The sequence below is a fragment of the Erithacus rubecula genome (genome assembly GCF_903797595.1).
Source record: "Erithacus rubecula genome assembly, chromosome: 3".
Lineage (NCBI taxonomy): Eukaryota > Metazoa > Chordata > Aves > Passeriformes > Muscicapidae > Erithacus > Erithacus rubecula.
The window spans coordinates 74,326,490-74,347,920 of NC_136689.1; the positions used below are offsets into that span (position 1 = coordinate 74,326,490).

General features: G+C 32.9%; 1 protein-coding gene across 12 annotated transcripts in view; it reads left to right on the plus strand.

Moving 5' to 3' along the window:
- Window positions 1-21,431, plus strand: part of CDH18 (cadherin 18) — a 478,444-nt gene that overhangs the window by 399,821 nt on the left and 57,192 nt on the right. For all 12 annotated transcript variants that reach the window (XM_079299710.1, XM_079299712.1, XM_079299713.1 and 9 more), the window contains one exon: window positions 17,597-17,764. In XM_079299710.1, the coding sequence (XP_079155836.1) occupies window positions 17,597-17,764 (168 nt within the window). The remainder of the gene's footprint in view (window positions 1-17,596; window positions 17,765-21,431) is intronic.

Genomic DNA, 21,431 nt, shown 5'->3' on the forward strand with positions numbered 1-21,431 from the left:
AATAAAACCTTTTGCATTTCAGCTGCTTGTCAGGAATCAGAGGGGCTGTATGAAGCTGGGCTTAGTTCTGATTATAGCCTATCTAGCACTGTAAGTCTCAGTCAGAGCTTTCACAACCACAGATCCACAAATACTACAGTTTTGTCACTACTGGTGTGGTTGTATACAACAAGAATCTTTTGAACTCACAGATTCACAAATAGTGCTGTTTGCCAATCTGATGCCATAGATCTGTCCAAGTTCAACGAGAACTTACAGAATCCAGGTTCACAAATGTTGCAGTTCATTGAAGCAGCAGAATGGCAGGGTGATAATTGCTGGTGATAAATGCACTAACTACAGAGTGCTACATGTTTTGAGACAAAATATATTAGCAGATCTATTAGCATTATGCATGCATATATATATATAGATATTTGTATGTATTTATATATATATGCATGTATGTATGTATGTATGTGACACGTATCTCCGTGTCTTTTCCAGTGCAGTTGTAGGGATAAAGCTCACATAAAGTTGTTCCTTTAGGAGAGGGGGAGAGACAGAGTCCATCAATTCATACTGAGCCAACAGAGATACTATTTTTTTCCCCTTCTGTGTCTTTTTACCCCAAAAGCCTTCTTTTATATTATAATTTTTGGCCCTTCTCAAAGTGATGGAACAATCACAAGTTATAGGTGGGGTTTTGGTGACTGCGACTTATAAATGTAAGATATTTTCTCTTTTCAATTGCATTCTCAGGGATGTGAACATTATTACATAAATGGGACTTAATGAGGGTCTTCATTATTTGCTTATTTACTTCCAGAATTTATGGTTCAAAGGTAAAACAAACACACTGTTACGCCTCTACCTAATGAGGCAGCTGTAAAGTCATCATCTTCTCCAAAGTGTCTTTGTGAGCATTCTTATCTCTGTGAAGGACCAGATTTGCAAGTCTTGTGGTGCCCAGTGAGGGGAGGTGAGGCTGGTGGCTGATACAGATATGTTGGTGCTCTTCTGTACCTCACTGAAGCTTTGAGGTTTCCTCTTCACCCCAGACATCCTTCCAGTGTAAGACCTCGTCCAAGTCTTGTTTGAGATCACTGAGGCGCTCTGCTCATGTTTTTTCTCAAGAAACCTCATCAGTTCTTTACTGACTTAAAACAATTTCATAGCAATTCTGACAATTTACCACAAAACCAGAGAAAACATATAATTTAGAGTGGAAAAATGTAATGACTCCTCCTCCACTTCCCTTCAAAATCCCTTCCGAAGTCAATTTATTTAACTAGAATTTTATTTCATTCTTTAGGCTTTGCAAATACTTCATTGTTATCAGGCAATGTTATGCCAGCTGATCAGGAAATACGTATACTAAACACAAACTTTGCATTGAAACAGAGGATTATAAGCAATGACTGAAAACCCATTTTCCTTCCAGTGTTTCACCATTTGATGGGCTTGCAGCTGTGTGTACTTGTTTGAATTATTTCTGCATTGCTATAAGCATCTCAGTCTTTTAAGTAGGGAATGCACCTAATGGTCTGGAAAATTATTTCAATGTTGCTCAAAAGCTGTATGTGACATTGTAGTGTATGGTGCAGTAAACTCTTGTCAGTTAACACAGCCATGAATGTGGTGAAATGTAGCCATAGATAGTGCATTGTAAAATAAGAAGTAGCTTACTTTAAAAGTAGCTTTTCTTCTTATTAAATAACTTTTTTTAAAAAAGAGAGTAATACTGTCTAATTACAGTATGTTTATATATAGACTTTCTAGCAAGGTATTTATCTTAAACTTGGGCTCTGTTTTGTGAATATATTTTAAAATGCAAATAAATAATTAAACAAACAACCCCACAAAATATATTTATAGTCAGCAATGTGTATTTTAACCCATCTGCATCTCAATGAGTTTCAATTTCAAGGAAAATTGAACAATAAACAATGTACTTGTACTTCAACTAGACAGGTTTAGACTAGTCATCAGGAAAAATAATAATGAGATATTTGAAGCATTAGATTGCATTTCCTATTAAGAAATACCAACTTTCTTAAAATATGTCTTTAAAACTTATTAGATCAGCATGTGCCAATAATGGTTCAAATACAGTTGATCCTTCATTAGAAGGGGAAGTCCCATTTCTCTGTGATTCTTTTACTTTATACTTGGCCAGATGCATTTACAGAAGTAAGATTTAGAGCTTTAAACTGATATCCTTGTAGATTGTATTCATGTAGAAATTAAAGATTAATTCAGGCTGGCAAATATATTGGAGAGGGGGTGTTAAAGACTAGAAAAATTTCATTGCTTCCAGACTGAAATGCTTATTTCTCATCTCAGAGGAAAAGTGAAACTAATTTTGTTTGAGGTTTCCTTTCTGGGAAAATGTCAGTTTCATTAAAAATGTGAAATTCAAATTTTCACTTTTGTTTTTTTTGTTGTTGTTGGGGTTTCTTTTGTTTTGTTTGTTTGTTTTTTTGTTTTGTTTTGGTTTTTTTTTTTTTGGTTGGTTGGTTGGTTTTTTTGTTTGTTTGTTTTTTTGTTGATTTTTTTTTTTTTTTTTTTTTTTTATCTACGACAAGTCAGACAAAAATCAACCAAGAGCTGTTTGGTTAATTAGAGGAGATTAATGACTATTTTCTCAAAATGTAAGAATTACCCTAGCCTAGAAAGAAGATATTTGCTCCTGAGCTATCATTAAATTAAAGGGCTGAATGGATTTCTGGGAAAAGTAGGTAAAGAACAAAGCACAGATATACTAGGAGACAGTAAACACAGATCTCACTGAGTTGAGGAAGGAGTCTTTTGTTTCTCTCTGGTACTTCCAGAAGTATATATTCATCTGTATTAGACACCTATATGTACAAACTGCAGTTGCTCAGTGCATTGTCAGGAAGTTCTTTACTTTCAGGATGCACCGAACCGTGGAGCATCTAAAGACTCAATTTACAGTGGAAGATCTCTTTGCTCCCTGGATGCATGGCACTGGCTCTGTAGGTACTTATCCTCTGTTTAGTACCTCAAAAGTAAATCTAAACTGGGATATATTTCACTGGGACTATCAGCTTATTAGATTTGCTGCATATGGGGAAAATGCACAGAATTCTTAAAGTCTGTCAGAATAAAGGTTTGGACAGGTTATACAGAAAGTATGTTGGGAAAAAAAACCCCAGGATGGATGGAAACACTGGTTAGAAACTAGGTATCTTTTTTTTTGTCTAAGTTTTTGCATAGTTTTACACCATTGTTTACAGTGTAAGATTCTAACTTATGTAGATTTGAACATTAGAGGATAGATTGTCACATGATAAATGTATTCTTTTCATAAGCTTTGTTTCCCCAATTCAAAAGGAGGAAGGAAATAATTGAATGTTATGCAGGTACACATACGTGTATGTACAGCATGAAAGGAGCATTAAATATCCTGCTTGTATTTCCTTTCCCTCTTTTTTTTTTTATTTGAGATCTTATTGGACAAGTTATTGACAACTCTTGCGTTTCTATGCTATAGCCAATATTGTTTTTTGATCATAAAAGCTTATTGTATTAAACTCATTGTATCGTCCAAAAGCAGAGAAGTGAGAACATATTCCTGTTGCAAACTAACATAGGTAGCTACAGGAAAAAAACAAAACAAGCAAACAAAATAAAACAACAAGAAGAAAAAGCGGTCCTTTTAACAACACAGAAATTGTCACAATTGATGATATAGTACAGTGTTTAAATAACCTTAATAAGAATTCTTATGTAAAAAAAAAATCTATACTAAAGTTCTTAGTTTCTCGAAAAGTGGTGCGTTCCTTGAGAATTGTTCAATGTAAAGCTGAAGGACACTGAAAGTTGGTGGAAATTCAAATAGACATTTTCATAAGTACTTTAGAACATCAGACATCATCATTTAGTTTGTATTGCTCATTAAAATATCTGTATAATATATTGATATACTTGTTTTCCATTTTGCACCACTAAAAAGAGACCATATTTCCTCCAGAGAAAGTGTAGCTTTAATAATGAGGCACAAATACAAAAAAGCATTGTGTAGCTTTCAGACTACATAATTATAAGGGCTGGCAGTTAAAAAAAAAAAAAAAAAAAAGAAATTATTTTTGAGGTATGAGAAAAGGTTAAGTTCTTCATCTATTTCTCACTATTTGCTCAATATGTCCCTTTAAATAAAACACATATATAATTATTAATATGTCCTTTATGCCATTATAGAATATGAATTTAATTCATAAATCCCTGGTGTGACAAGCCAGTCTTTATATATGCCTTTATAATAACAATAGTCTCCAAAAAAAGGAAATTAAAAAAAAATCCATTTTGACAGATTTATGAGAATTTATGGTGTTTATTCAGGACTGTCATACACAGACATCTTCAGTTCTTTGCTAGAAATAGCTTTCAAAAATGTATCTAAGACCACTAATGTGGAATTGGAATGACTTAAAAAAAATTTGCCCATGTGCTGTATTTGTAAAGCTCAAATAAATAGTGAGAACTTGTAAAATGCACAGAGCTGCAATCATAGACAGTGCAAGGGAACACATTGTGTCTTTCTGGACACTAAAGTACAGCACTTTTCCTGAAATCAAAATGGAATGGTAATCCATGTCTGAGTTATATACGCACTTCATGCAGCAGTCATTCTCTGAGCAGCACCTTTCTAAAACTTGGAAGTACAATGGGACTTTTGCTATGGGTCAAAGGGGCTGCTCTGAAGCCAGATGGCCTGGGCTGCTTTCTAATCATCCCTAAATATTTGCAATGCAATCATGATATGTATTGCAGATAAAAATTGGAAGGAGCTCTGAGTCAGAAGTGTGTGCCCAAGTAGTCAGTTCATGTACTGGTCTGTAAAGTCCTGCATTTGTCCTGGACATGCATTCATCTCCCAGGACATGGGACTTCCTGGTTTTGATTCTCACCTGGCACTGATAGGGAAGATGAACTGACTTTATCCTTTTTATTCATCTGCAAATCACTTTTATAGATGCAAGAAATTAAAGGTGAAGAAAATTATTTGAAATTTCATTGTCCAGGGTCAGGGCTGATTTCCCAGAGAAAAGTGGGCATGCTTAGTTGCAGGTCATGTTTTTAAATTACCATTTTAAAGCATTTACAATTGAAAACTGCACCTTTCATCTATATTATCTTGCTATAGTGTAAAGAAAATGATCTTGCTAGGGCTTTAATTTTTTTCAGAATTAGAGCAAAAATAGATTTAATGCTCTGTGACAACTTTCAGAAACCTCAAATATCTCATTCTTAAGAAAGAGAATTTGTACAAGCAGAACAAACTATGCATGTATAGGGCATTATATCATCATAAGATTCTGAGGATACAGGTGTCATTTTCCTTTGACAAATGAAATCTTTAAAAAAGGGCACTAAAAGTCTGTTCTTCAATCTTTCTGTAAATTACTTCTGTAATACATTTCGCAAAAAAAAATCCTACATGATACTGTATTACTATTATGGATCACCATGTAAAAGTTTTGTGCGTGTCAAAATATAATTTTAAGGTTTACTTTTCCTGAAAATCAGAATGCAACTTTTTGTTATGTCTTTGGAGGTACTTAAAAGAATGTATTAGGACAGTATATCCTCTGAGGTGAAGCTGTAAATTTTCCCATATACAGGTGAATGTTTGTCACTGAAAAAGAATTTTACAAGTGTAAGAGTTTCTAATCAAAATTAAGAAGCAATTGTTGACACAAATGGGCAACATCTACTCGTACTAAAGTGGCTACTATGCACCATTTTCACTTCATGGACAATTATATATTAGAAGTTTTCTTCTACAGAAACAGCAGAGCTACTTAAATACAGCAGAAAAATATCCATAGCATTTGTGCAAATATGAAATTCTTTTAAATACTCACGCTTTGTTTTAATTTTCAGTTTCCTGACAACCATAACTAATTTTTACAAATAACTGTATTAGATCCAGGAAATAAATAGTTCTTTGTACTTGTCTCTTGACTAAGATCAATTTAATTTTCAATATTTGATTGAATTTACAGTACCTGAGTTTTAGGAAGTCAGAATTTTATTTCGCACTCATACTGTGTGTTTACTTAAATTTTGTCTCATAAGATGCAGTTCTAAATTTCTCCATGAGAATTTCATTGGTAGAAGTATACAATTCACTAGCTTCTGTCTGTACTTATTGCATACTGTATATTGGAGCATCACTGTGACTCTGTACCAGACAGTGGGTTTCACTTGCATGCTGAACTTCCTCCAGTAACACAGGATGGTAGAAGACTCTGGAGAGTCTAAAATGTAAGAAGTAATATGGGAAGGAGAGGTAGAGATATTTTAATTTAATTGCCTACTCCTAAGAGGAAGCAAATGGCCCAAACAGGTATGCTGTCTGTGCATCCTGCTCTTGACCTCAAAATATTAATTCAAATATATATTTTGTTCTTTACCTGTGATTTTATTTACTTTTTGTTATAAAAAAGGTAATTATTAGCCAGATTCTCAGGAGCTGTAACAGCAATCTTGCTTATAGAATACACTCTTCCCTGATATGAGCTTTCATCAGTAGTAACATCTGTGGAGAGAAAAACTCATCCACTAGATTACTGGATTGACAACTTAGTCCTAATCGTACTAAGAAGCTTTTTGCCTAAAAATAACAGATCAGGTTCTTTACTGGTGTCAATCATCATAACTTCATTACCTTGATATGAAGTATGTGCATTTATATAGCATCAAGGTTGACAATATAAGGTTCTACTCACCCTCATCAGTTATGTACTATAAGAAGGTCTTAAGGAGGATGGACAAGAAAAATGTTTGATAGTTCCAAACATGGTAGGTGATATTAGTTGCAATAGCTGCACTAGAAAAACTCCTGTCCACCCTGTTTGGGACTCCCCATTCATCCTGGTACCATGGATTTTTTAATGTTTTTTCCTAGTATATGATATTTTATTTTCATTATATATTAGATATTATACATGTTTCATATTACTTCAGACCATTCTAGAGATTTAGAAAATTGAGCAACACACTCAGAGAAATGCTTGCTATAGTAGATTTAATTCAGAGGATAGACTTCTTATACAGACATATATAAAGAAAACACTGGGTAAAAATGTTTCTGTTTCATTCAACTAAAGAAGAATGCAGAAAAGAATTCAGAATGAAAACTTGTATACTTCTCTGAATTGCTGTTTCATTTTGTCATTGTAATAAGGAACAGGGTATTTTTATACAGCCTGTGGTATGGTGTTCAAGAACAATTAGGCCAAGAATAATAATTTAGCCTGACAATAATTGATAAACAAAGTGAGTGATTGGATCTTAAATAAAGAGCCTTCCTTATGAACTTCAAGAAAAAAATCTTAAGGAATCAAGTTTTTTTTAATTTATATTGAAAAATTGCAGTAATAGTATAATTCAAAGTCAGCATGTAAAAGAAGACCACTTTGCTTTTTGGTAATTGCAAGTTTATTTTTTAATGATTGGTTTGCAAGTACATTTTAATAAGTTTCAATGAATCTTCGTGTCATTATTTAGAACATGCAGTTAGAGCAAACATTGACCTTTTGTACCAAACTTTAAATCAAGATAGACCTATTATCTGTACTGTGCTACTGTGATTTTTTTTTTTATATTAAATGGACAAATTGAAAATTATTTTAGAAAATTTTATATGCTTAGGAAAGGACAGGATGAGGATATTGAGGTCCACTTTAAGTCTTTCCTGGTCCTCAGAAGGCAAGAATTTGTACAATAGAACTCCAGTGAAGAAAGAAACTTTTCTGACACTTTTATTGATCTGTTTTCTTGCACTTTGTTAAGCTTATTGATGACTGAGCAAGTAAGTTGAGTCTTAAGTTGGTAGGTTTTGTTCTTTTCTCATAGGGAAAATTAAAACATGAAGGTACAAAACAAAGACTGTTTCATTTTTGAGTAATTTTAAATGAGAATGGTAAGTAGGAAGAAGTAAAGGACAGAAGAAATTTTTTTCCTTTCCTTTTTTTCTTACAGAATCCAGCATGGAAATATGTAGTTTATGGTGCTGGAAATTATGGTACTTATGATTTGGTGCATGAAGTTGTATAATTTCCCTCACTTTGGGTGACAAAGTCATGATTTTTCCAAGACAAATAACAATATATATGTGGAGTTATTCCTAAGTAAGCCTTGTTCCAGTAAGACTTTTTCGGAGTCAGAGCTAATATTTTCAATTTTGTGATTTCTCTAAATTCAGAGCAATTTCAAATGCAGACAATGCTTGTTTCAAGTCAAGAGGTATTCAATGCTAATATATATAGCAGAAGTTGAGCACTTTGTTGAATAATGTTTTCACTCAAATTAGAAAGAGAAACACTGTATAAAATTGAATTGTGTCATATTTTATGTTTTGTGTGACTCTATTTTGAAGTTTTTTGCTGTATTGTAGTGTGAGTGCCTCTTTTCACTATTGCACCAATAATTCAGTAGTCCAGTAATCATTTTCTTAATAGCAGTGTACTGTAACAAATGAGCAACAAAAACTGCTGTTTTCAGCCAACTGTAAGATTTATTGAACTTCCAGGTAGAGATTTGTCTTTTCTCTGACTAGATCTATCTGACTTTCAGGTCAATAATTCCTGATTGAACTCAAGAGAAGTCAATAGCTACCTATTATGTCACCTAATACACAAAGATTTTGTGGATGTTTGGTCTAAGAAAGAAAATAACATTTGTGAACATGTGTCAGATTCTTTATTATAAGATTGCTTTAAATTTTATTTATATATCACCATCGGTTTTGCATCCATAAGAAAATTCTGAAAATTGCAGTTCACCTAGAGCTACCAAAGACACATTTTCAGCATTCAAAAATATCTATTTGTTATCTGCCATGGTTCCTTATTCAGCCTTCTGTTTATCCAGAGTACAGTTCTTAGATATTTATTTCTCTTATGCAGAATTCGAACTAATATTTTTATTTTGTGAATAGGTTAGGATTTTTATACAAGTAAGAAGTTTTAAAGAATTTGTAAACTTTTTGGTCAATAATTTTGCTTTTCAAGAGAACACTATGATAATATTTTTTTCTAGAATTTTTCTTTCAAAGACCTCAAAGGAAAGCAATTACTCATATTTTAAGGTAGTTGTTGTATCATATATACATATTTACACTCTGATGCACTGAATCTAGCACTAAAGCAGTCCCCACAATTAAGAATTAGTTTTTATTGATGGTATTCTGCTGATTATTGAATTTAATAGTGTTTGTTGGTTTTGTTTTTGTTTTTTTTTTTTTTTTTTAGGTTGCATGGCCACAGGCATAGAACATTAACAGAATTGTTTTCCTTGTAATACAGGTACCTGGGATAGATACAAGATTTAGTCACATTCTCATATTGACACAAGTCTCTGTGTTTCATTCACACTTTGCAGATAAGCATGCTGAAGTGCTCAGTAAGGTTGCACCCTAAGTGACTTATAAAAATTACATGCAGTGCCATAGTGCTATCACGTCTTCAACACCTTGTGCAAGGGCCAGTGAAGCACTGCAGTTCAGTAGAAGGCTCATGGGTGTGTAAGGAATACCACAGGGAGAAAAGGGAAGAACCAATGAGTAAATGTGTTGGCTAAGCAGGCCTTCTTACTAACAGATAATATGAATTATATGTCTTGACCTTGTCAGTCAGTTGTAATTAAATTATTCAACAGATGAAATGTTGTCCAGATGTGGAATCTTTTCAAGACTGTATGTTGAATTCAGTTGGGTTTTTTGGGTTGTTTTTTTGTTTGTTTTTTGTTTGTTTGTTTGTTTGTTTGTTTTTGTTGTCGTTGTTGTTTTTTTTTAATTAGCTGGACACCCTTTTGAACTTATTATAAAGGGAAATGTTCAAAATTTATTATTTAGAAATTTATTTAACAACCTATTACAAAGGGAATGAAGAAATATTCAATACTAGCAGTCTATTCTATTTTAAGACATCAGGATTTCCAGACTTGTGAATATAAGTAGTTTTTTTTGAGGTTGTTCTAAGCTCTTTCTTGTCAAATGTGATTTCCTTTGAGAAGACTCATGTACTTAATTCCCATCTGCTATGTTCAGAGGTTACTGAATGCATCCCCTTTTTACTTAATTGTTTTGTTCGTCACGTGTCATTAGGTTGTTCCTCCTCACAAAAAATTAAATACACCTGTAAGAAGTTTATACCTAAAGAAATTGTGTTTAATGAGCAATTAATCTCTTCCAAAATTTTTTGCCCTGGCCTTCACATTTGCTTAGTTCCTCTGCTTGCATATCTGACAAGTAAATTGTTGTAGAGAATGCCTCAATATGTAAACAACATTAAACATATCACGTATACCTGTATCTAGGTAGGCTCCATTGTTATCTTGGCCTAACATTTCATTCCATTATACAACCAGCAGTCACTTGTTACCATCTTTGAGCAAACAATTATTCTATTCCCCCTCCCTTAGGATGCAGATTCTTCTTTGCTTTTCAAATACATTTTCATCGAATTCTCGAAAAATAATTTTCAACAGAGCAGTAGCATCCTATTTCTGCAGGCTTTATCTGAGACACATGCCTACTACATGAGCAGAACATATTCAAAGTTGGATCATGTATTGGTCAAGGTGGAGGATCTGACCATTTATCCATTTTGGCTCCTAGACACATGTTCCTTCAGAACTAAAGAAATGCCAATAATTCAGGTTCCAATTCCAAAGAGCTCATGAATCTGTGCAAAAGCACCAAGATGTCTTCTGTCAAAATTGAATTATTTAATCATGCACAGTTATGCAGAGAATTATTATGTAGTGGCAGGTTGTCAAGACACAGGAATTTTTTTTATTCTAAGTTTGTCTTTAAAGCTTTCTTCTGCTTCTCCATACCACATCTCCAACAATTTTGTGTGGAAAAAGTACATGTTCAAAAATTAAAAAAACAATTTTAGAAGAGGTTGAAACCACTCAGGTAGGAGATTTGCTTGAAAGAATGCTTAACTATATTTTTATGCCTGAAAAATCATAGGAATTTATGTGCAATTTGTACTTCAAAAGAAACTACTTTCACATTTTCATGACTTAACATATTGAGAAATAGTTTCTAAGGAATTAACCCTTTTTTGAAGTCTTTTCAGAATCTGCACATGAAAAAAAGGGCAGAATTTCCACTCTTCTTCACCCTGAATTGTTGACTCTTCTGGAAACAGAATTAGATTAATGGGGCAACTATAATTGTTGTCCAGTCCCAAATCTAGGAAGGGTTGTAGATTCCCCTTGAGTAAAGTAGATAAGTAAATCTGCAAAATTTAACTGTGTGTCAGTTTTCTGAAAGGCCAAGCAAAACCAGTGTGCAATATGAGGCTGGCAAATTTAGGCAAAGGGTAAAAAAAAAGAAAAATAGAGAAACTAGAAAGAATTTATCCAGTTAAAAAATAGGAATAGCAATAATGCCCTTCCATGTATTTTTCCATAAAATAGCTCATGCTAAACAAACCTGATTTCTTTGTTTTATGAAATGGCCAGTTGGTTGTATCTAAAGAGAGAATTGCCATGCCACATGCTAGTTAACTAGATAGCAATTAGTGGCAGCAACAAAGGACATATTAAATGACTATGAACTGGCTACCTGAGAGGTAGGAAAAAAGTTATCATCAAGACAGAATTGTCATGAAAGGAAGAGATTCCTCCAGGGCTCTACATGGATCTGTAAGACCAATTCTATTCAACTTCTTTCTGTGCTGGTTAAAAGTAAACAAAAAACTACCACTGACAACATTTTTGGATGACTATATCTATAATATATCTATATATATCTATAATATATCTATAATATCTAGATATCCCTTTGATTACAGGGCTTTCATATTGCACATTAGAGTTTATTGTCTGCTTTCTGGAAGTGTCATGGCAGCAAATTTATAATTTAATTAATTTGATTATCCTGTTATGACGTCTGGGAGGTTCTGGGTTACATTTGGTATTCATGCAACTGCCACATAAATTGGTGAATTTTCCACTCAGTTAGTGAAAATTTCTTCAGATTCCTTAATTTAGGAGGCATAAGCAATTTTTTTTTTTTTTTGTAATTTCTCTCTCTTATTCATAAAGATTTTAGAGAAGACTATTTTTATTAATAGTTATTTAAAAATATTTTTTTCTCCTGGGGTTATTCATTGTGGTAAAATCAGTCTGGTCAATCCACCCCTTCTTTTTAATAGCAAATGAATGCTATTCTAGCCTATTTCTTTAAAACGTTTGCTATTTTCTTTTTAAAATATTCTTATATTTCAGTAGTTTTTATTTTTTGGCTGTTGTCCTTAAATGTTTGGAGTCATTTCAATGCCAATTTTCTTTAAGGAAGGATAGACTGTCTTTCAGTACTATAGTCTTCTCTATAAAAAAGAAAATTGACCACTAATTGTAATTTCTATAGTGCTATGACCTTCATCCATGAGGTGTGTAGGTGTCCCTGTGAAGGAACAAAGTGTTAGTTATATAAAGCAGATCTGAGTCAAAGGGCTAGATTAAAAAAACATCTTTGGTATAGAAGAATTCAGAATGTGGAATAAAACCATAACTTTATATTGCAGATTTCTGTTTATGGTTGTGTTTTGAACTAAATCACAAATTCAAGTCAATATCTATTGAGAGCTGTAAATTTTAACATTGTTTTAAAATGTTAAGGAAAAAAAGTATTTGCTGACTTTTTCAGTATTTGTCTTAAAATGAAATAATTGTATTTCTCTTTCAAGGTAGAATATTATTAAAATTTGAAATGTGTTTTAATATATACAATATGTTCAGAATATTAATTTGTAATAAAATAGGCTAAATTCATACCCTAGAAAAAGCAGTGATAAAAATAGTGCTTTTTTCCAAAAGAAATAAAATATTAATGGAATTACCATCCACAACACTTCAGATCCCTCAGTAACTTGTAAACTCCCACATTTACTTATCTATTATATTTTAAATTACATTTGAATCATAATTGTCTATGATCATGGCAAGGCAGACATATAAGAAACTAGAATATGGGGGAATCAAATGTGACCTACTGTCCCTTCATCAAATCTCTAGTGACCATGCTCATGTTCCAATAACAGAATGAGAATTTTCCATTCAAAAAAATAGTTACTTCCCCATGACAAAATAGTTTGCCAGTAAAGTAGAGTTTTATGATTGTTTTCCTTTCGTTTTCCCCAGTAAACAGAAAAACTCTGAGCTCAAAATATTAAAAAAGACCCTGTTTTATCTGGAGCAGATCAGACATCATGCAGGAGTAGGCTGTAAAGTAAAGATGACTAAAATTATGCAGTGGTTACGGAATCTAAATGAGTTTTTATTTTGTGTAAGTAATAAGTTAAATTCTTTCAAATGTAACAGACTAATAATAAGTACATAGTAAAATACTTCAGTAAATACATAGCTGTGGCAGATATTTTCTTAGTATTTGCACTAGAATTAAAAAGTCTTGATTTTTTCAGTCTCAGTTACAGTAGTCTCAGTAGGTCCTTCTGTTGTAGCTTTTCTTTTATGTAAGTTAAATAGTTCTTCACAGAATGCTAAAAAGGACAACATAGCACATTGTCAGATGCTGCAGAGCACAGAAGTATCTTTAAGAAAATATGGTAAAAAAAAAGGTATTGACTGCTATTCATTGACAGGAATTAATTTAGAGAGCCTGAGAGGGAAGTAAAACTTGCCAAAAATTAAGTTATTTTCGGGGCTTTCTCAAATCCAGAGGTGTTGGGGAAAAGGAAAAAAAAAGGAGCTATCCACAATAGTAGATATATCAATCTTTCATCTCAGTGTTCTTTTTTCTCAATTTTATCTGATACTTTGGGGATAAATGCTGGACCATCATGAAGAAATACCTTGATTGCAAAAGGTTGTGAAGAACTGTCAGTACAGAGAAATAAGCTTATGTTGTTATGGGCAAGAACAAGAAAAGCATAATCAAGTTTAATAACTTTATAGAGTAAATTTTTTTTATAAGATGTTTTGTTTAGTTTTAGTTAGTCCTGTGAGTAGCAGGGGCTAGAACTTGATCCTTATTGGTCCTATTCACATTAAGAAATTCTGTGGTTTTACAGTAATTCTGGTCTCATTAATTTGGAAATGTCACCGAAGAAAATGCCATGGGTCTATTGGTCAATAAAAGATCAACCACCAATGTAATGTATTCCATATGAAAATAAAAATATTGCAATTTGAAAAGGTGGTATTAAAATCTTAATTGTAAAGAGAGTAGATTTCCCATTGTACATGGGCAAGACAAATAAATTCAAATTGGAAAATGTTCTTTCCAAAACTGTTGAAACTGTTGAAGCATACAAACAAAAAAAAAAACAAAATTCAAAAAGCCTAGCAAACTTGGTGCACTTTAGAGGTGAGTGAACTTAGAAAATAAGTTAGAAGTAAACATGTTTTTTGGGAAAGCCTTCCATATGGGGAAAAAAAAAATTAAAAATCTCTCATAATTTTAAGATGGAAATAGGTATGACAGGGCAGAGACCCAAAGCTGTGTGTTCTTCTCAGCTCTAGTCCAATAGATTTTCCCTTCCATATGTTGTATTTGATTTTTTACATAGCAGTGAAACTTTTATAAAAATTTTTTACTTAATACCAGAAACAGTATGGGGTGTACCTGTAATAACGTCAACATCTTTTCTTTTTCTATAATTTTCTTGTTTTCCTTTCCTTCCAAATATGGATAAATACTGAAAAGTACTTGGTTAACAGGGTCACAGTGCTACCTAAAAAACATGAGCCAAAATTAGGGTTGTGTTTAAATTTAAAAACCTGTGACAGCTTTCTTTTTCAGGTTTTTTGGTAAATGTTTTAGTTAGGGAAATATCTTTCTTAAGATTAGCTTCCTGTCTTCCTGTGGGATGTATAGCAACCCCTGCCAAACATACAGAAGATCCTCAGGGGCAATTTCTACTTTAAAAGAAACTGCTGGAGCATTTAATAATATCTTAGTAAAAAAGGTAACTAGGTTCTCCTTACAAATTTTGGGATCAAAAGTGAAACTTGAGATTATGAATGATTTTAGTGCTGCACTGCCAGGACAGTTGGTGGAGCTGCTAGTGACAAGGACAGAGCATCAGGGTCCTCACAGCAGTTACATACCTCATAGTGGTGATATGAGTTCAGAATTTATGAATGTGTATGAAACCCAGGAAAAAGAAGGAACTAAATCTCTTGCCTTTTGATGGGTCCATCAAAACTTTAGTTTTCTTATTCTAAACTTTGTATACAAGGCTTTGAAATTAAGACCCTGCCCAATTTCATTGTCTCAGTTTTCAGAGGAGAGGAATCTGCTGCAAGAGAGATGAAATGATTAGTCATAATTAGTCATCCACAAGTCCCTATTAGCTATCTCCAAGCCTTGATTCAGCATCACACCCCTTGAAGCAAATGAAGGACAGTGAGCATAAATTAGGAGAAATTCTATTTATAAAAATAATTAAAAAATGCAAGTGGCTAATACTTGGAGGGATTATGTAGAAGACATATTCTACTATGCTACATTTGGTTTGTTACAAGTTGAAATGGAAAGTTCTTTTAAAAAAATCCCATACTTGGGATACATGTATATGCATATGCATGATACATTTGTTTTCAAAGTAAAAAAATTAAAACAATGAATTTGAAAAGTCAAAGCAAGACATTCTCAGTTCTAGTACATTCCCATATTCCTATTTATCAGTAAAATGATTTTTCAGAACATTAGCACCAGTTGTTGTGAATCATATTTATTTTGATGAAAATGCATATTTAAATTTCAGTTTCTTTTATCTAAATGGCTCTGTAAATTTATTTTTTTAAATTTAGAGTGTGTATAAGTTGTGGTTATTTTTGATATGTCATGTTGCAATTTCTGAAAAAACATTTCTCTTTCAAATGGTATCATTTTAAGGAAAAAAGAACCAGTGAACTAAACCAGACTGGTATACTATTTTCAGCCAATTTTTCCAAATCTACACTTCTGATGGAAAGTAACTTACAGTGCAAAACAGTGTTAAAATAATTCTAGAAGTTTCATGGATGCTTTAAAACTACTCATTGTGCATAGATCTCATTTTTGTGTGAATTGCTTTCAGAAGAGAATGGAAACAATGGTATAAGCTACATGAAATTTTCCATTTTGCATGTAGCAATGGCTAAATGGTTTTATTGAAGAAATGGAAAGAAAGTAATTTTAAAACACAAGAAAAATAATGCTCTGGGAAATACTTTTTACATCATCTGAAGCTGTGGGAACCAAAAGACTTGAGAATTATGCTGTGCATGAACTTCTCCTGAAGGCTCTAATTCTTAAGATTCTTTGCATTGGTAATTATTATATGATTAAAACTTACCCTGAAGCAACATCTGATGAGGCTATGGTGTATTTACTAACTGGTTATAGCAAGAGCCCACTTTCAGAGTCCAATAGAAGTTAAGCTAAAATTGTAGCTCTTTAAAAATGTAACTTTAATAAATTGGGCATTTTACATATTTCTCTATTTATTTCTGTGAAACTCACTCCAGTCTACTAATATCTTTTATGTGCTGATGTGCTCAAAACTGGACGCAGAACTCCAGATTTGATGAGTACAGGGGAAGGATCCCTTCCCTCAGCCTGCTAGCAGTGCATTTAATGATGCAGCCTGGGAAGATGCTGGCCTTGTTTGCTGCAAGGACACATCACTGGCTCATGTTTGACTTGAGGATCACACCAGATTCTTTTCTGAAAAGCTCCTTCCCAGCTAGTCAGTCCACAGCATGTACTGGTTCCCTACCACTGCACTTGACACTTCTCTTTACTGAATTTCACGATTTTTCAGTCAGTCTGTGATCAAAGAAATTAGCAGGGTCAAATTTATGGCTATTATCATAGGTGAAAAATGTCTCCTAATTGAAGCTGTGCCCACAGAGTTATCTTTCCCTAGTTTTATTTTAATCTTTCCTTCTACATGTAAAGGTAACTTAATATGAAAAAATATTTCCATGATGGTGGATTAAAAATAGAATTTTAGGATCATTCCATTTTGCTTTTCTCTCTCCAACATTGTAATAACAATAAAAATCTTATCTTTTACTTTACAGTTATTAATTAAATCAAGCATAAACAAAGATCTATATGATTGGCATGTATCAAAAACAAAAACTTTTTTTTTGAGATTTGTCAAATAGGAAAATCTAGCTTTGGGGTAGTTTTAAGAAATATGTGATATATTAATTAAGAAATTACCTTTTGTTAGAAAACACCTTGTGTCTTATTCCTTGGGGTAAGAGTTCCATTTCATTAGTTTTTCTATTAAGTAGCTATTTAAAGACTTGTATGAGAAAACACTGTTATTTTGGCAATGTAACTTTGAGTCAGGAATGTTATAAGATTAATTATTTAATAATATAATAATTGATTTAATTAATGTTGTCTCAATTTCTTCATATTATCCAGCAGGTTTCTTGTCTAAAGGCATATGATATTTTGTTTTATGTATGTATATATATGATACAAAAAACTGAAAACAACTTAGCTCCACCTTTTCTTTAAAGGAAGGTTATGCCCAGCCTATGCTCTTGCTTGAACAAGCTAATTCTGATATTTTGTTTGTTTTTTGTTTTCTTTCCCTCACAGGAGTCATCAGGACTGCCTTGCACAACATGGACAGGGAAGCCAGAGAGCATTATTCCGTTGTCATTCAAGCCAAAGATATGGCTGGGCAGGTCGGAGGGCTGTCAGGGTCAACAACTGTAAATATCACACTCACAGATGTCAACGACAATCCACCCAGGTTTCCTCAGAGTATGTACAATTTCAGCATATTTGGAAGTCACTTTGATTTTCAGTGAAGTAAGAAGCTATTAGGAAAATGCAGTTAGTAGTCAAATTCATGGGGAAAAGGCAGCTTGGAAAGTATTTGGATTCACCAATATTTTTTAATTTTCCAGTGTTTCCAGATAAAGCACAGAGATGGCACAGCTAAAACACTGAAACCAGTAAAAATTTATTTCAGTCTACCCAATGAATAATATTGAGATGGGTTACAAAGGTCTAGTGTTCTCATATGGGGGTTATTCTCCAGCCCTTACTAAATGCATATTTCAATAACTGTGTAATTTTGATCCCATGAGGGAATTATGATGTTCTTATGGTAGATAACAGCAATAAGGCAATTCATTAAAATATTTAACCCAACACACCTTTGGCTGCTTCTGTATGCATCTATCAGTTTTTTTCTTCTGCTTTTTTTATACCAAACTAAACTTTTAAGATCAACTATTACAATTCAGATGGTCAAAATCTAAAATGTTTCTCACTGTTTTTGACCAGTGGTGGGGCCTGACTTTATCATACTTAAATGAATTGTTGGTGTTGATTTCAAACAATGTTATCACATGGATATATGAAGAGTAAACCCCAGAATAAAATATCTTAATGTGACCACTAATAAGAAGTTAATTTCTATTCAGCTCATTGGGTACACATTGATCTGACACAGTAGCTAGGATCTCATAGGAATTCTGAATTCAGTTGACAATTTATTTAAAAACCTTCTGGAACTTAAATGCATTGTCCCTGCATATTGGCACAAGACCAACAAGAATATTATAATCTTTTCTCAGACATTGCATGAGCTGTTGTGGAACATAATGGTCTGGTAGCAATAGGTACATCCACCAGGAAGTGCATTAAGCTGTTTGAATTAAAAGATTTAGAAACCATTGTAGACATCACAAGGTTCCAAGGAAAAACAAAGCTCTCTGACAAATACACATTGTATAAAATCTGGCCAAACAGTAAGTTTGGCTTATTTAGGTGTTGTAGAAATGAGTAACTTCTCTGTGCCTCACAAAGACTTGAAAACATAAAGCTTTTGAAACACACTCTTAAATAAAATACATTCAGTTTTATGTTCCACAAATTCTTAATTGTTTCCATTATAATACTTTCTAACATTGGAAAGACAAAAGGTAAGGCTTATCTTTGAACAAGAGCTAAATTAAAAAGAAGGACTGTTCTAAGCTTCCTGCAAACTCAATGGATGCAGGAATGAATCCTTACCTACTGGGTTTCAAAAACTGCCTTTTTTTATTTTGGATGGAAGGGTTTACACAGAAAACAGATTGGCAGGCAGAAATGTACACTAGTATATGCATTTATCTGTATTAATATTTTCTCAGAAATCAAATAAATATAAGATGTCATATTATAATTTATATGTTTTAAGGGCTTCTAATATCATTGAAAATGACAAAACATTTCACATTCAATGAAAACTTATTAAGGCAGAATAAAATTGTATTTTAATATTTATTCTTTTTAACATAAAATATTGTTTCTAGCACAGGTCTTGTAGAATACAAACATTTGCTTTCTTTCCTTGCAGAAGATTCCTATACACAGTTATGAGTGACATTATTTCTTTACTCTATTTCAAGAACTATATTTTAGACCTCTTGCAAAAGAGCAGTAGGTACATGTTAGTAATAAAGAATGAAAATGCAGCTAATCTAGAAAAGGCCATTTTGCCATCATGAACTATATACACAAGTCTTTCACTAAAAGAAGTAACTTGTTTATTTTTCCTCTGTTTCCTTTGTGTGCCATGATTTTCAGTTAAATTTCTCTTCAATTTCCTTATTAGACGGAATGCTAAATGAGACTTACTGAGGCTTGTCACATTCAGAATTGAATTCAAGGGAAGTGCTAACCAAAACTGCCTATATCGAGTGTATAACCCTTGGGACAGGCTGAGCCTCAGCTAAACCACATTCTTTTGGTTAGTTTCCTTTTCTCCCTTACCATACCTGTGAGTTTTGAATCTAACTGTATGAGTATCTTGAGAATGTGCTGGGAAGTGCATCTGATTGATGCTGTTATCATTTGTTTTATTTATAAATATACTCTGTTGCATATATTTAAAACAAGGTAACTTTCTGGCTTGAGTAGATCAGTGCTCATTAGCCATGAAAAATGCAGTAAGATATGCAGGATTTTTCCCCTTAAAGAAATACTTTAAACCCCTACATAAAACTTAGAAATGAAGTAAATTTATCTGCTTGAAAGTGTTTATTGTGTTTTTCTCTGAATTCATTCTAAATAGAGCTGACTTTATTTCAAAGAAAGTCCTAACAGAAGAGCAACAGTTTTCCAAAATACATTAAAAACATTTCAGAAGGAATAATATGAAACAGGACTGCATAATTTTATCAGTCTGATTTCTGGTAGAGAAAACACAGCTCAAAAATTCTGATTTCAAAACAGTAGTATGTCTCAAAGGTAGTAAAGGGGTTGTGAATTCGGCAGAAGAATAGCCTGAAACCTCACATATTTTTTGATTATCAATTACTTTTTGTGCATCTTGTGTAATGCTGATTTCTTTATCTTTTTCATCATAAGCTTCCTTTCTTTTGAAAGACAAGTAATAAATGAAGTATCTATTAAACGTAAGCTGGCAGTGATCTACATGGGAAGATTTTTGCATCTCTTAGTTCTTGTTAGATTTACCACTGATGGATCCATGCTGTTGATGAGTAAAGGTCCTAATTTCATAGACATAAATTTATTTAATAATTTGGTAGAAGATATTCAATCTTCTAATATCACTTGTATCAGTCTTGAGGTACATCAGAATATTCTGTATACTTTTTTTTTCATTAATTCTCTCTGGTATTGCTTAAGATGAATAAATTCTCTGTATTTTGCTTTGTTTAGTATGAAGAGATTCTGATAATATCAGGATCATCACACTAGGGAGAGGCTTCTTTTGACATGCTTTGCATATCAAGTACTGATTGTTACATTCTGGCCAGAGTGTAGAATATAATAGTTGATGTGTCTAGATTCTAATTTGTGGATTTTTATTTTTGACATGTCTAGCTCAGTTCCTTAGAATAAAACAGATTTTAAATACAGCTCATGACTTAAAACACTTTTATGAAGCTTAATTTTTGAGGCTTGATAGTTTCATGACAATAGTAAACAGAAAGTGAAATTATGTATATGCATAATTAATTTGGCCTCTGTTTTTACAATATCATTATATAAAAAGTACACAGCCATGTTTAAATAGGAATATAATATGAAGATGCTCCTGTTCGTTCTGAAAATATAAACTCACATCCCAGAGAGACATTAACTCTGTTAAGTAAGTAAGGTATCCACTATCTGGTCTGTTAATATAACTAATTCACTAAATAAGTGTAAAACTATCTGCTGCTCATTTCCTTTTGAAATTCATACTCCAGTGTGGTTCTTTCTGAATTCCCCATTCCGTGTAGTACATCCAGTTCTCATGATTTCCTGTCATGAGCTGTCAGCACCCTCTCACTCCCCACTGCCATGTGCTGCAGCCTGTTGTGTCCTAGCTGATGATAGCCCTAGTCCAGAGCTATCTGCATTCTCTTTTACCATTTGGCACCTGCCAATGAAGAAAGCAAAATTTTGTCTGATTTTTTTTTTTTTCAGG